At 43.1% G+C, this 14,161-nt stretch overlaps 1 protein-coding gene across 1 annotated transcript in view; it reads right to left on the bottom strand.

Moving 5' to 3' along the window:
• The window catches only part of LOC306848932 (protein bassoon-like), a 71,912-nt gene that overhangs the window by 34,079 nt on the left and 23,672 nt on the right, over positions 1-14,161 (bottom strand). Inside the window, exons 2-3 of the mRNA XM_079383721.1 lie at positions 9,404-9,902; positions 7,720-8,835 (exon numbers count right to left, since the gene is read on the bottom strand). Of these exons, the coding sequence (XP_079239847.1) occupies positions 7,720-8,835; positions 9,404-9,902 (1,615 nt within the window). The remainder of the gene's footprint in view (positions 1-7,719; positions 8,836-9,403; positions 9,903-14,161) is intronic.

Genomic DNA, 14,161 nt, shown 5'->3' with positions numbered 1-14,161 from the left:
AAATGCCATGCATTATTCTCTACATATAGCGCGATCTGAACCCTAAACACATTTTGTCAAAAAAGCCGGTATTGTCCACTTTCAAGGCATCGCGAGTTCACGTTTTACTGCAGAAGCCAACAAGTGCCCTTGCTGTTTGTAAACAGAAGCCGATAAGTCCATTTTAGCTAATCAGCACACTGTATTCAGGTCAGATGACAAGGCTACTTTCACTTTGAAAAGACATGCTAGCTGAGAGGAGTTTCCTCAAAGCTGACTAAAAGTGATCGAGGATGGATAATTTCGACGAACTTGATTTCTTGAACCTGTGATATCTTCTTCAGGGCAAAAAAGGAAAATAAAAGCTGAAACGGTTTCACTGAATCTTGCAAAAGCAGCACGTAACAATGGTGAGGGAAAAGCTCCATGTGTGTAACCACAACCATACAGTCTATGATCACAACAACAACGTTTGTCAGGCATCTACATTGTCATCTGAGGAGATTACAAAGATTAAACAAGTGTTTTGTTTAATTTTGAAAGATGAAATGAGGAGTTATCTGCTTTAGCCAAAAAACGACTGTTGGAGTTATCTGCTATAAAACAAACCTTTAATATGTAAAAAAACAAAAAACAAGCATACTTTCAATGAGCTTTACTCTTGTAAATTACCTGTGTTTGTTTAAGTTATTATTACTTAATCAAAACAACCCAACTGCAGTTTGATTGTTATTACTTGGAATGCGCAATAAAAAATGTGATTTCTGAAAAAACAATTAAATGGAGTTTTGCAAATGAGCTCTTCATATATATATATACACACAAAGTAACAAATATAAAAAGTAATAATAAAAACAAAATTGAGAACAATGTTGCTAACAACATATTGAATGAATACATGAATGAATAAATTATTCTGAAAGTTTTTCGATAACACTTTAGGCAATTAATTGTATTTAAGTCACAATGAAACAGAGGTAAGAACAGATTTTTTTTCTTCCATATTGTGTTCTGTATTGTACATCCGAGTGTAATAGATTATCAAGAAAAAAAAACAGAAAAGAAAACCATGGGGACTCTATCCATTGGCTGTTTAATACATTTCGAGATGCACTCAAAAATCAGAATCAGATTCAGAATCAGAATCAGAATGAGCTTTATTGCCAGGTATGTTTACACATACGAGGAATTTGTTTTCGAGATAGAAGCTTCCACAGTGCAACAGAATGACAGCGACAAGACAAAACACAGATAATAAAAGAATAAAAATAGAACAAGTAAATAGGGAATAACAATATACAAATTGACACTTTAGGTATATCATCAGTCTCTGTTGAAATTGAGTGAATCTCACAGACATAATGCATGACAGATTTCCTCCATTGTTCAGGGTATCTATTTTTGCTCATTTAGATTGTATCTTTATTGTCTGTAAACTCAGTTGTTTCAGCATGTTTGCTTGTAGTAACTGTTTTTATAAAGGTTAGTTTATTCTTTTTCATACAGTTCAAGATTTAAAAGGTTTCCATTTATAGTACATCTGGGATTTATGCTCCTAAAAATTTATTTAACAAAAACAGATAAATGCACTTTTCATGTCCGTTATTACTCTTCTATACCTATTCTCAAATCAGTTGACTGGCCAAATTTTTTTTGTTCATAATAATTACTGCAGCCTTGTTCATTTGTGAAGCTGGCACTACATCATCAAAAGAAACCTGTTTATCAATTACAAGCACATCCTCCACATTGAGGTCTACATGAGGTACAGATCTTAAGAAAGTTATATGTTTCCAAGATTTCAAGAAAAGAGTACAAAATACAAAGAAACCTGGATCCCTCCTTTTACCCATTAACACATGCGATAGAGACAGAGTGCATCTGCAGATTCAGTTTCAATGTCTTTTGAGCAGACCAGCTGCCAGTACACAAGAAATATTCCTTTTGCCAAGTGATCTCTTACAAGCGTGGCACACATTATAAGACATGCTGAGAAGGTGTGAAAAAATTACACTCTTAAAAATAAAGGTTCCAAAAGGGGGTTTTCACAGCGATGCCATAGAAGAACCCGTTTTGGTTCCCCAAAGAACCTTTCAGTGAACAGTTCTTAAAAGAACAATTTTTTCTTAGTGTGAACAATATTTTAATAATCTAAAGAACCTTTTTCCACTGTAAAGAAACTTTTGTGGAATGAAAAAGTTTCCATGGATGGTAAAGCTTTTTTGTGGACTTCTGATGCCAAGAAAGAACCTTTATTTTTAAGAGTGTAGGTAACACTTTACTTAAAGCCTTTATATATAATGCATTATAAAAGTAGATTTAATGCATGAATTATGCCTTGTAGTGCACCTAATAATGCATTGTATGATCTCATGAATATTTGTAACGACAGTTTTTATACATTACTTTAATACATTACAACACGTATCTCATTCAATGCCAGTATGTGTGTTACAAATACAGTGTTGCTAAAATGTATCCAGACATTAGTGAAAGTGGAATACAGCCAAGTATAGTGACCCATACTCGCAATTCGTGCACTGCATTTAACCCATCCAAAGGGCACACACACAGCAGTGAACACATACACCCGGAGCAGTGGGCAGCCATTTATGCTGCGGCACCCAGGGAGCAGTTGGGGGTTCAGTGCTCAAGGGCACCTCAGTCGTGGTATTGAGGGTGGAGAGAGCACTGGTTTTTAACTCCCCCCACCAACAATCCCTGCCGGACTCGAACCCACGACCTTCAGGTTACAAGTCTGACTCTCTAACCATTAGGCCACGACTTCCCCTATAAGCCTTTACATTTAGGAACTACATTTATTTATTATTATTAGGTACAACCCGAATTCTGGAAATGTTGGGATGTTTTTTAAATTTGAATAAAATGAAAACTAAAAGACTTTCAAATCACATGAGCCTATATTTTATTCACAATAGAACATAACAAATATTTATCCACTAAATGAGCTCATTTCAAATTTGATGCCTGTTACAGGTCTCAAAAAAATGGAGAGAACATCTAGCAACTAATTAAGTTAATTGACATCATACCTGTAACATAATTAGCTATAAAAGGGATGTCAACTTTGGCGCCGTTATTGTTCTCGCTGTACATGTTACCCATTGGTTCAATCTTTAGGAAATTCGATGTGTCATATCATTGCTATGCCGATGATACTCAGCTTTACATACCATTTAAGCACAATGACAAGTCTGCTTTACACCAACTTACAGCCTGTCTCCAAGAATTGAAAGCATGGCTCACCAAAAATTTTCTGCATTTGAATGACAATAAAACTCAAATTATTCTGTTTAGGCCTAATGAGAAAACCAATCTGAGCACTGTTGATCTGGGTTCACTCTCCCCGTATTACTCTTCTGAGGTCAAGGATCTGGGATTCATACTGGACAGCGATCTAAAGCTGAATAAACAAATTAATTCTACTGTGAGTGCCAGTTTTTACCATCTACGAAGATTAGCAAAAGTCAAACCCTTCCTAAGTAGGAGGAGTTTTGAGATTATAATTCATGCTTTCATTTCTTCGCGACTCGATTACTGTAACACGTTATATTATGGGCTGCCTGTTGCAGCTATTCATTGTTTACAACTGGTTCAAAATGCGGCTGCTCGTTTGCTCACAGGCAGTCGCGTTCATTGCACTTGTTACCGGTTAGCTATCGTATTCAATTTAAAATTCTGCTATTTGTGTACAAACCTCCTTCATATCTCTCTGAGTGGATTGTTGTACACAATCCAGCTAGATCGCTTAGGTCACAGACTAATTAACTGCTTTTGGTTCCTAGAACTAGATTGAAATGTAGGGGTGATCAATAACTTGCCTTTGTCTATCAGAACAGCTTCTTCAGTGACTGAGTTTAAACGTCTCTTAAAGACCTATCTTTTTTCCCATGCTTTTAATGTTTTTTCTGATGATGTGTTTATCTATTGTGTGATTGGGTCAATGTGACTGTGTACAGCACTTTGGTAAACTAAGGTTGATTTAAAGTGCTTTATAAATCAATTTTAAATTGAAATTGAAATTGAAATTGAATGTCTAAAGCCGGGCTCACACTGTGCGATTTTTAATAGTCTTTTGCGATTGTTGCTTGTCACACTGTACGAACGTGTTCCCCATGTCAGACTGTAGGATCTCAGTTGTCTTAATGTCAGACTGTACGACAGTCAAGACGCGATAAAAACGGACGTACTCAAGAAGACTTGTCCGGAGTTTTACGTCATCAATACGTGACCCGCGTTCTCTCGCTATAATGGTAGCTAGCAAACAACAGCAACGTGTAGCGTTAGTTTTATTAATTACATGCCTTGATGTTAAAAAAAAAAAAAAGCAAGTCATGGCTGGGCAAAAGAGGACTTTATGGACTTCCAGTTCTACAGAGCGAACTTGAGGTAATTTTGTTATTCGAGTTTAAACATCCTGCCCCTTAATAAATAAACGTTAAGTAAACTTTACCTTGTACATGTATTGTTTTTACAAATAATGAATGGTTTGAAGTTGTCGCGCTAATTGCTTCATCAAGTTCAGTGCTCCTATTGGTTCTTGGTTTGACGGTCGTCGTAGGAGATGTCACACTGCAGGAAACTTGAGGAAAGTGTCTGAAATCTTCTGACACTGCCAGAATTTAATCGGAGGAAAAAAATGATCGCAACGGCCATTAATCGGCTGTCGGTGAACATGTCAAACCAGCAATCTAGACAACCGATTTTAGCCTAGGATTATAGGAATCTTTTAGGATTTTAGGATTTTCAAAATTTGTCTCAGACGAACAAATCGTGGCCAAAATCGCACAGTGTGAGCCGGGCTTTAGAGAGGCAGAGTCTCTCACAAGTAAAGATGGGCAGAGGCTCTCCAATCTGTGAAAGAGTGTGTAAAAAGATTGTGGAATACTTTAAAATCAACGTTCCTCAACGTCAAATTGCAAAGGCTTTGCAAATCTCATCATCTACAGTGCATAACATCATCAAAAGATTCAGAGAAACTGGATAAATCTCTGTGCGTAAGGGACAAGGCCAAAGATCTTTGTTGGATGCCCATGGTCTTCGGGCCCTCAGATGACACTGCATAACTCATCGGCATGATTCTGTCATTGACATTACTAAATGGGCCCAGGAATACTTCCAGAAACCACTGTCGGTAAACACAATCCGCCGGCCATCTGCAGATGCCAACTAAACTTTTATCATGCAAAAAGGAAGTCATATGTGAACATATTAAATAAATATTGGCTGATGTGATTTGAAAATCTTTTAGTTTTCATTTTATTCAAATTTAAAAAACGTCCCAACATTTCAGGAATTCGGGTTGTACTTACAAAAGTAGGGAATAACAACCAATGAAGAGAAACAAATATGAATGCACACAAGATCATAATTTGAAAATCCATTCATTTGACAAGTACCATTTCAATCCCTGAGTTGCTCCATCCATCCATCCCTCCACTGTTCTCTCATCTCCAGTTTTAGAATGACAGAATGATAGAAGTTAGTTAGTGGTCTTTTTTCCCTTTCTATTTATCCAGATAAATTAGTGTTATTGTTCTTAGAAATAAATAACGTTTATTGCTGTCATTTTCAGCACAAATTTTGCACATATTCTGAACATTAATGAAAAAAGCACTGCACCTGCCTGAGCTGCACCAAAATCAGTATAGGAATTTCGCTGGGACAGAGGCAGTGAAATCAGCTTGGATGAGACCTCAGCCTCAAGCATACACGCACACACACACATACACGCACAGTTGTAGCTTTAAGCAGTAGCCAGTCTAGTTCATGAACTGGAATTGGGGTGCCCACTCTGATAAAGTGAACTGACTCACATGGTAAAATGACATGACGTGTAAATGGGTGTTGTAGCATTTTGACTAATCAGACACACAATTTTGCATTTGATTTAACAAATCAATTAGTTATTAGATTAACAAATGGTCAAAGACCCCCCCCCAACAATACACATACTGGGGCGGCTGTTGTCTGTCAACGACTCCAGACCAGTGGTTCCATGGCAACCCATCTGATAAGACTTGTTTTATTGCTCAAAGGAATGCGGGAACTCACTTCTTTGCCCCTTAGGAAAGAGAAATGGAATCTTCTCTAATTAATCCATAGAAAAACCTTTCTTTGAATGAACACACATATCTTCAGGTCATTGTGTATATTATTACTGTTCTTGTATATGTTTTTGTGTATTGTACACCGTTTTCTGCATGCTTATGATAGATCACTAGTTAATATCACTTTAGCTGCATCATGTTTAGTCTCTATCAATTCGTCTTTGGATGATCTAATTGAGAGTGAATATTACATGTCGATACCTATGTAACATATTAGTGTCGTAAGAATCTTTAGAAGTTTGTGCATTAACCCAGGCAAATTACCTATGCAAATTACCATGTTCAGAGACAAAGGGTCGTAAGACTCTCCCTCCAAAAATCCAGGACTCCATTGAGTATTTGACTCCCCAGAGGTGTGACCTCTATGGCAGATAAAGCTCCCACTTCAGAGATGCCCAAGAGTCTGCGGTTTTGTTAGATCCTAAAAGGATGTGAGCTATAACTTTTTCTGACTCTCTAAGTTTTTGTGCCAGGCCTTTGCGGCCTTGTCTTTCCATTCAACCAAGCTCCTTGGACCTCAGCATGATCTCTTTCTTAGCTCTTTTCCATTCAAAACTTGGAAGAACATTTCTACCTGAGAACATTTTTGGAATTCATCTCTCTTCAACCCGGAAGAATGTGATCGGGAGTCCAAAACTTTGAAACCATTAAGACTTTCATCTGAGACTGCATTCCGGACACTCGACCCGACCAAAGGCAGTGCAAGTGTAACATTTAACTAAACGAAACAGAGGTTTAGTATAAGTTATAGACCCCGTTATAAACAGCGCTGATGGTTTTACTCAGGTGGTTAAATGACTTTCTCCACAACTGCATTCTCTGGTTTTCCTGATGGCTTCATCCATCAACTATCATTTAGCCTTTCCCCATGTATGATTGTACGTATGTATGTTTGTTTGTTTGTTTGTTAGACTAGTTTGCGTTAGTGTTTAGTTAATAAAAGTTGTGTGCACAAATTACATGAGTTTCTGGTTGTGCCTTGCAAATTAATGTCCCTTTACGATTTTGACCCTTGCTACAATGCTCTAATGTATTAATAGGAAAGTATTTTCTGTGGCCAAGGAAATACCTTTTCTTAGAGTTGATACGAACTTACACTGAATGTTCTCTGGACGGACAGATCAGCTGATGGCAATTTAATTCTGCGACAGTTATTACTGTCCGCCAATATAAATAATTGTAAATTAATCATAATTAATCGTAATTATTTATATACAATTCCCTTTTGAGCTTATAAATTGTTACAGTGTAAATGATGGGTAAACCTGATTGCACAAATTTAGGCATCGGGTAGCTGCCTACACACATTACTGCCAGCAGAAAAGGAAAAGCTCCTTTCTGACCATTTTTTTTTTTTAAAGAGGTGGAATGAAATGTATTTATTATATTTTTCTGAAACGAATTTAGTTGGCGCTTATAATTACAAAAAAAAAATCAAAACCTTTTGTTCTTATCAAAAAAAAAAAAACGGCTTTAAGTGAGAGAAAACAGGATTTAAGTGAAATTTAAGAGAGGAAATATAGGTTCTTCTCAGAGAGAAGAAAAAAAGGAATATAAATAGTCAGTCCATTACATTCAGTATATGAGTAAGATCTGTGCAGCTCCTTACCTCCACCAGATGTGGTGTGGGATTGAATCCACAAAGATTGCACACCTCTGTATGACACTGGGTGCAAGACCTGTAGTTTGGTGGTTCTGTTGTTCCAACATTGAACGCAGTCTTGCATAGTGGGCAGGTAACATCTGGTTTCTGACTAACTGGCTGAGGTGGAGGCTGCTTTAGTGGGGACTGGTGCTGCTGCGGTGTTGTTTGATGGTGTGCCGGCGACTGCTGTTGTTTCAGCCCTTTTTGATGGTGCACTGGTGACTGCTGCTGCAGAGGCTGTTTTTGGGGAGGGGCTCCAGGACCTTTGGGGAATATCACTCCGCCTGGGCCTGTTTTGGCAGTGCCGGGTGGCCCTGCTGTAGTTTTAGCACTAGCTCCAGCATTAGCATCACTAAAGATCACCTTTGTCCCCTGGGCACTCTGGTTACGGGCAGGCGAGGGGTGCGGTGAGGATCCAGGAAGAGGATCAACAGAAATAAGGGTGCTTGCCTGATTTAGAAGAGATGCCCCAAAACCAAACAGCTTAGTTAAACCATCTTGAGGAGCCTCATGGGAGGGTGGGTGATGAGCCGGTGAGCTTCCAGCACTTCGGGTCTTATCGGGTTGACCTCCAAACCGTACTGGAGTGCTGCGCCCCAGATCAGACTGTGATTGTGCCTTTGCTAAGCCCGGTAAAGGCACTGCCCCTGGATGAGGAATCCGGCCTGTTTGGGCCAGCCTTTCGGGACTTTTTGGTCCCAATACCTCGCCTCGCTGTCTCTGGGTATCCTTGGACCCTGACTGGAAACCTGATTGTGTATTTCCTGCTTGTAGTTGTTCTTTTTGTGTCTGGAGACCAGTTTGTGGCCCACTGTGAAGTCCAGTCTGGTTAGGTCCAGTAGGACCCATCTGTCTCTGGAAAGCTTGGGTTTGAGTCTGAGTCTGAGGCTGAATTTTTGTCTGTATTTGGGTTTGTAGCTGCGGCATGGGTTGAGCTGAGGGTTGGGTCTTGGGTATGGGGTCAGCCTTAGGTTGATGAGAAGGAGAATGTATATGCTGCTGACTCTTGGAACGTGGTGTAGTCATGTCCATTCCCAAAGCCCGCTGCATCTGGCAGTTTAAACAGAGCCACTCATTGACCTGTTGAAGAAACACATACAAGTGCATTACTCAGCAACAGCTATACACTCAATTTAAACGCTTGGAATCACTTTTTATTTCCAAATTTGGTTTTTGAAAAATAAAATTGACCAAGGACACATTAAATGTCTAAGAATTACAGTGAATACACAATGTTAAAATGTACTATTTCGAATTCAAATAAATACTGCATTTCCCACTACCTTCTCAATGTGCAGACCTTTTGCATTATAGTTTCATCTAATGCTTCCTGCGGCATCTCCCACAGGTACGATTGACTTGCAGGGCACTTCTTACAGACTTATGATGATCAAACAGCTCAACACCTCAAACTCAGATTTATCCATCTATATCATTCACCATCTAATATTTAAGTTATTTTACATATTGTATTTATTTAAGTGTAAATGACAATGATTTGTATGAAAAACATAATAAAGGAGGATGCCACAGAAAACATACATGCTAAACTAAAAGATTAATAGAAGATAATCTTCATAAATGATAACATATTCAATAAGAATAAACAAGTATATAGTAGGAATCCCAAATTATTCAATATTCTTACCCCTGCAAGGTGTGGGTTGGGGTTGAAGCCGCACTGGTTGCACACTGTAGTGTGGCACTGTGTACACTTGTTGAAGTTTGGTGACCCATCAACATTTGTCAGCTCTGTAGTATTGCAAACAGGACAGAGCTTACTGCTAGGCATCGGTGCAATCTGGGGTACTGAGTATGGTGAAGTTGGAGCACTGGCTCTGTCGGGAGACACTGACGGTGACCAGCCTGTTCGACCACTGCTGCTGCTGAAGTCCACCTGGAGGTTGCGTCTGGAGGCATGTTGTCCAGGGCTTTGGGTGGGTCCCATGCCCCCTGATGAACTTTGAATTTGAGATTGATGTGTAGAAGAAGTCTGAGAATGCCTAGGTCCATCATGGACTAGCTTTTTGTAAGGGCTTCCACTTGCTTGAATGCCGCCCATGCCAAAGTCACCACCTGGCCCTCGATCACTACCGGTTCCATAGCCTAGTTTTGGGCTTGATGGTGGGCCTCCCCCTCCAGCCAGCCTGAATAAAGCAAAAAGAGCAGGAGAGAATGAGAACATCTGATTATTCTTTCGCGCAACCTTTACCTTTTTAACTAGCCTGCTAACATGTCACTCATTTAAGTATCGTTTGGGGTGGGGCATGGCATTAAAAAGCTCAGTTCAGTTATCAATATGCATTACACTTACACAGAATCATTTAACAGACACTTTTATCCAATCCAGTGTACAAATAAAGGACACCACAAGTAATTTATCATAGAGTTATAGGGGTACCAACAATATTCACAAAACCACAATACCAAGTTTCAGGAAAAAGGCAGTATTTCAAAAGCTAGAGCAGAACATAACTTTCAGGATGATTTTGAAGAGTATTTTTGAACATTTGTGACCAGAGTACTTGATAATTTCATTTGCTATTAAAGGGGTCATATGACAATGCTAAAAATAGCATTATTTTGTGTATTTGGTGTAATGGAATTACAATGGTTTAAGGTTCAAAAAACACATTATTTTCCACATACTGTACATTATTGTTACTCCTCTCTGCCCCTCCTTTCTGAAACGCGTCGATTTTTACAAAGCTCATCGTTCTGAAAAGCACAGTGTGCTCTGATTAGCCAGCTATCCAGTGCGTTTTGATTGGCCAAATACCTCAAGCGTGTGACGAAAATGTTACACCCTTTACCATATTTGGAAACATACAGTGTCTTCACGACATGGAGGCGGCAGCAACAATACTACAGCGAGAATAAAAGATACGCGTTCTGTCTTTGCGTAAACATTTGGGCTGTGTTATGCAAATCTTCCCACACAGTGTTTAAATGAGACGTTTTAGGAAGATGTGGACGAGTCTTTTATACAGAATATCTCTTTGGGTTCAAGACTTCAGTCTTCACAAATTTACAGATCTTATATATGCATGAACAGCTTGTAACACTCCAAAGACAAAGGAAAACTTGAAATCACATCATATGACCCCTTTAAGACCAGAGATCCCAAGAGAAAAAACAGTCATAAATATCAAAAAGAAGAAACTAAATCAAATGGACAAATATAAAGAAACGTCTCAGGTTAGGTATGTAACCATGGTTCCCTGAAGGGAACGAGACGCTGCGTCGAAAACGCATATGGGAACGCCTTCAGCGTGACCAGGCTCTGAATATGATGTGTAATCAGTCAAACAAGGGCGAGGCGTCACGGGCGGGGTGACGTCACGACCAGGAAGCATATAAGCACGTGCGGCGGAGCCGGCTTCAGCTTCAAGTCATGAAGCAAGCGCTGGCAGGGATGCCGGAAGTGTGGCAACGCGACGCAGCATCTCGTTCCCTTCAGGGAACCATGGTTACATACGTAACCTGAGACGTTCCCTTCCAGGAACTTCGAGCTGCGTCGAAAACGCATATGGGAACGAGATACCAACGCCGCCAGACTGACAAGTCCCTGCCTGGTGTCAGGACGAAAGGACAGAGGAGCCGGGAGTGGCTCGGATGTCGAGGTCATAGAACCTAACGAAAGTCAGGGGCGTGGACCACCCAGCTGCGTTGCAGATGTCCTGCATGGAACACCTGCCCAGAAGGCCTTGGAGGCCGCCACACCTCGGGTTGAGTGCGCTCTGACTCCCACCGGCGGGGGGAGCTCAGAGGCCTCGTATGCCAAAGCCATGACACCCACAATCCACCTACTAAGCGGAGGGCTTCGTAGCAGGAAGACCCCTCCTAGGCGGACCATAGCACACAGGCAGCTGGTCCGACTTTCTCCACAGGGAGGACCTGTGGATGTATGCGTCTAGTGCTCGCACTGGACACATACGGTTGTGCTTCTCCTGGTCTGGCTCCCCGAAGGGAGGAGGACAGAAGGCCTGCAGTACGACCGGCTGTGGAACGACCGATGGGACCTTAGGAACATACCCCACGCGGGGGTAGAGGAATACTTTCGCCGAACCGGGCGCAAAGTGAATAGAGGCTGTAGTTAGGGCCTGAAGGTCACTCACCCTCCTCAGAGAGGTGATAGCCAATAAGAAAACGGTCTTGATAGTGAGGAGTCTCTCAGTTATCTCCTGAATGGGCTCGAAAGGTGCATTGCACAGAGTCTCCAGAACCACAGCCAGATCCCACGTAGGGACGAGATCGTACCGGAGGCCTCAGCCTCAGCGCACCGCGGAGGAAACGTGTAACCAGGGGGTGTCTACCCACTGACTGGCCACCGGTAAGGGCGTGGTATGACGAAATAGCTGCCACGTACACCTTAACAGTGTAATGGGTTACCCCTGCGGAGAAACGGGCCTGCAGGAACTCCAGTACTGCACCAACGGGGCAGTTGACTGGGTCGAGCTGGCGGTCCCCGCACCAAGAAGTGAAGAGCCTCCACTTCAAGGCGTACAGTTTCCTCGTAGAGGGAGCTCTGGATTGGAGGATGGTCTCGACAACCTCGGTTGACAGACCGGAAGCTATGAGCTGTGCCCCCTCAGGGCGTCACACCAACAGCTTCCATCACTCCGGGCGAGGGTGCACCTCGGTGCCCCCGGCCTGTGAGAGGAGGTCCCTCCTGACGGGCACTTCCCACGGAGTGCCGTCGAGGAGAGATATCAGGTCCGAGAACCATACTCGGCCCGGCCAGAACGGTGCTACTAACAGTAGACTGACCTCGTCCCAGCGCACTCTCGCCAGAACTCCAGGGAGCAGAGCGATCGTGGGGAAGGCGTACAGACGGAGCCTCGGCCACGTCTGTACCATAGCGTCCAGTCCCGGAGGAGCTGGAGGAACCAGAGGGGACATTGCGCTGACTCTCGAGTGGCGAAGAGGTCCACCTGTGTCTGGCCAAAAACCTTCCACATCTGCTTCACCCCTCAGGGTGAAGGATCCATACCCCGGGCCTCGGCCCCTGTCTCGACAGGACGCCTGCTCCCACATAAAGATGCCCAGGAATGTGCACAGCTCTCAGTGATAGGAGCTTGCCCTGGGACCACACAAGGATCTGGTGTGCCAGCTTATACAAGGGGCGCGACCGCAGACCTCCTTGGTGGTTGATGTAAGAGACCACTGCCGTGCTGTCGGTGCGCACCAGCACGTGGTGATCTCTCAGGTCTGGGAGGAAGTGCTTGAGTGCACGGAACACCGCTAACATCTCTAGCCGATTGATATGCCACGTCAGGTGGCAACCTCTCCACAGACCGCGGGCAGGGTGGCCACTCATGACCGCACCCCAACCGGTGAGGGAAGCGTCCGTCGCTAGCGAGACGCGGCGACAAGGAGCTCCCAACACCGGGCCCTGGGACAAGAACCAAGGATTCCTCCACATGTCGAAGGCACGGACACAACGGCGTGACACTTTGACAGCGCGGAGTGAGTTTCCCCTCAGGGAGACCCCCTTGGTCTTGAGCCACCACTGTAGGGGTCTCATGTACAGCAGGCCAGAAGGTATCACGCTGGACGCAGCTGCCATGAGCCAGTGAGTGACTGGCCTTCTCGCACTCTCCTGACTGTAGTAAGGATCGACTCGATCCGAGCAGGGGACAATCGTGCCTGCATCGTGGTCGAATCCCACACCACGCCTAGATCAGTGATTCTCAGAACCGGAGAAAGCACACTTTTCTTGGCGTTCAGTCTCAACCCCAGTTCTTTCATGTGGGTGAGAACGACATCTCGATGCCGAACCGCCAACCGCTCTGATTGAGCGAGGATCAACCAATCGTCGATATAATTGAGTATGCGGATGCCCTGAAGCCGCAACGGGGCCAGTGCCGCATCCACACACTTGGTGAAAGTGCGGGGTGAAAGTGCTAGGCCGAAGGGAAGAACCCGATATTGGTACGCTTTCCCCCCAAAGGCGAACCTCAGGAACTTCCTGTGAGAAGGAAGGATGGAAACATGGAAATATGCGTCTTTGAGATCTATCGTGACAAACCAGTCCTCGGACCTGATTTGAGTCACGACCTGCTTGATAGTAAGCATCCTGAACTTCAGCTTTCTGACTGAGCGGTTCAGTAGACGCAGATCCAGTATGGGCCTCAGCCCTCCATCCTTCTTCGGAACAATGAAGTACCGCTGTAGAAACCGGACTGGGTCTCGTGAGGAGGAACCAACTCGATGGCTTCCTTCCTCAGCAGAGTACCAACTTCCTGTTCCAAAACCAGAGCCTGCCCGGGGCGGACCGCAGTCATAACAACCCCGCAGAACGGCGGGGGTGGCCCGCCGAACTGAATACGATAGCCTCTCGCTACGGTCTGCAGGACCCAAGGAGACACATTCGGCAGCCGCTGCCAGGCTGTCAAATGCTCTA

Source organism: Barbus barbus (assembly GCF_936440315.1).
Source record: "Barbus barbus genome assembly, chromosome: 29".
Lineage (NCBI taxonomy): Eukaryota > Metazoa > Chordata > Actinopteri > Cypriniformes > Cyprinidae > Barbus > Barbus barbus.
This window is presented reverse-complemented; position numbering and strand designations above follow the sequence as displayed.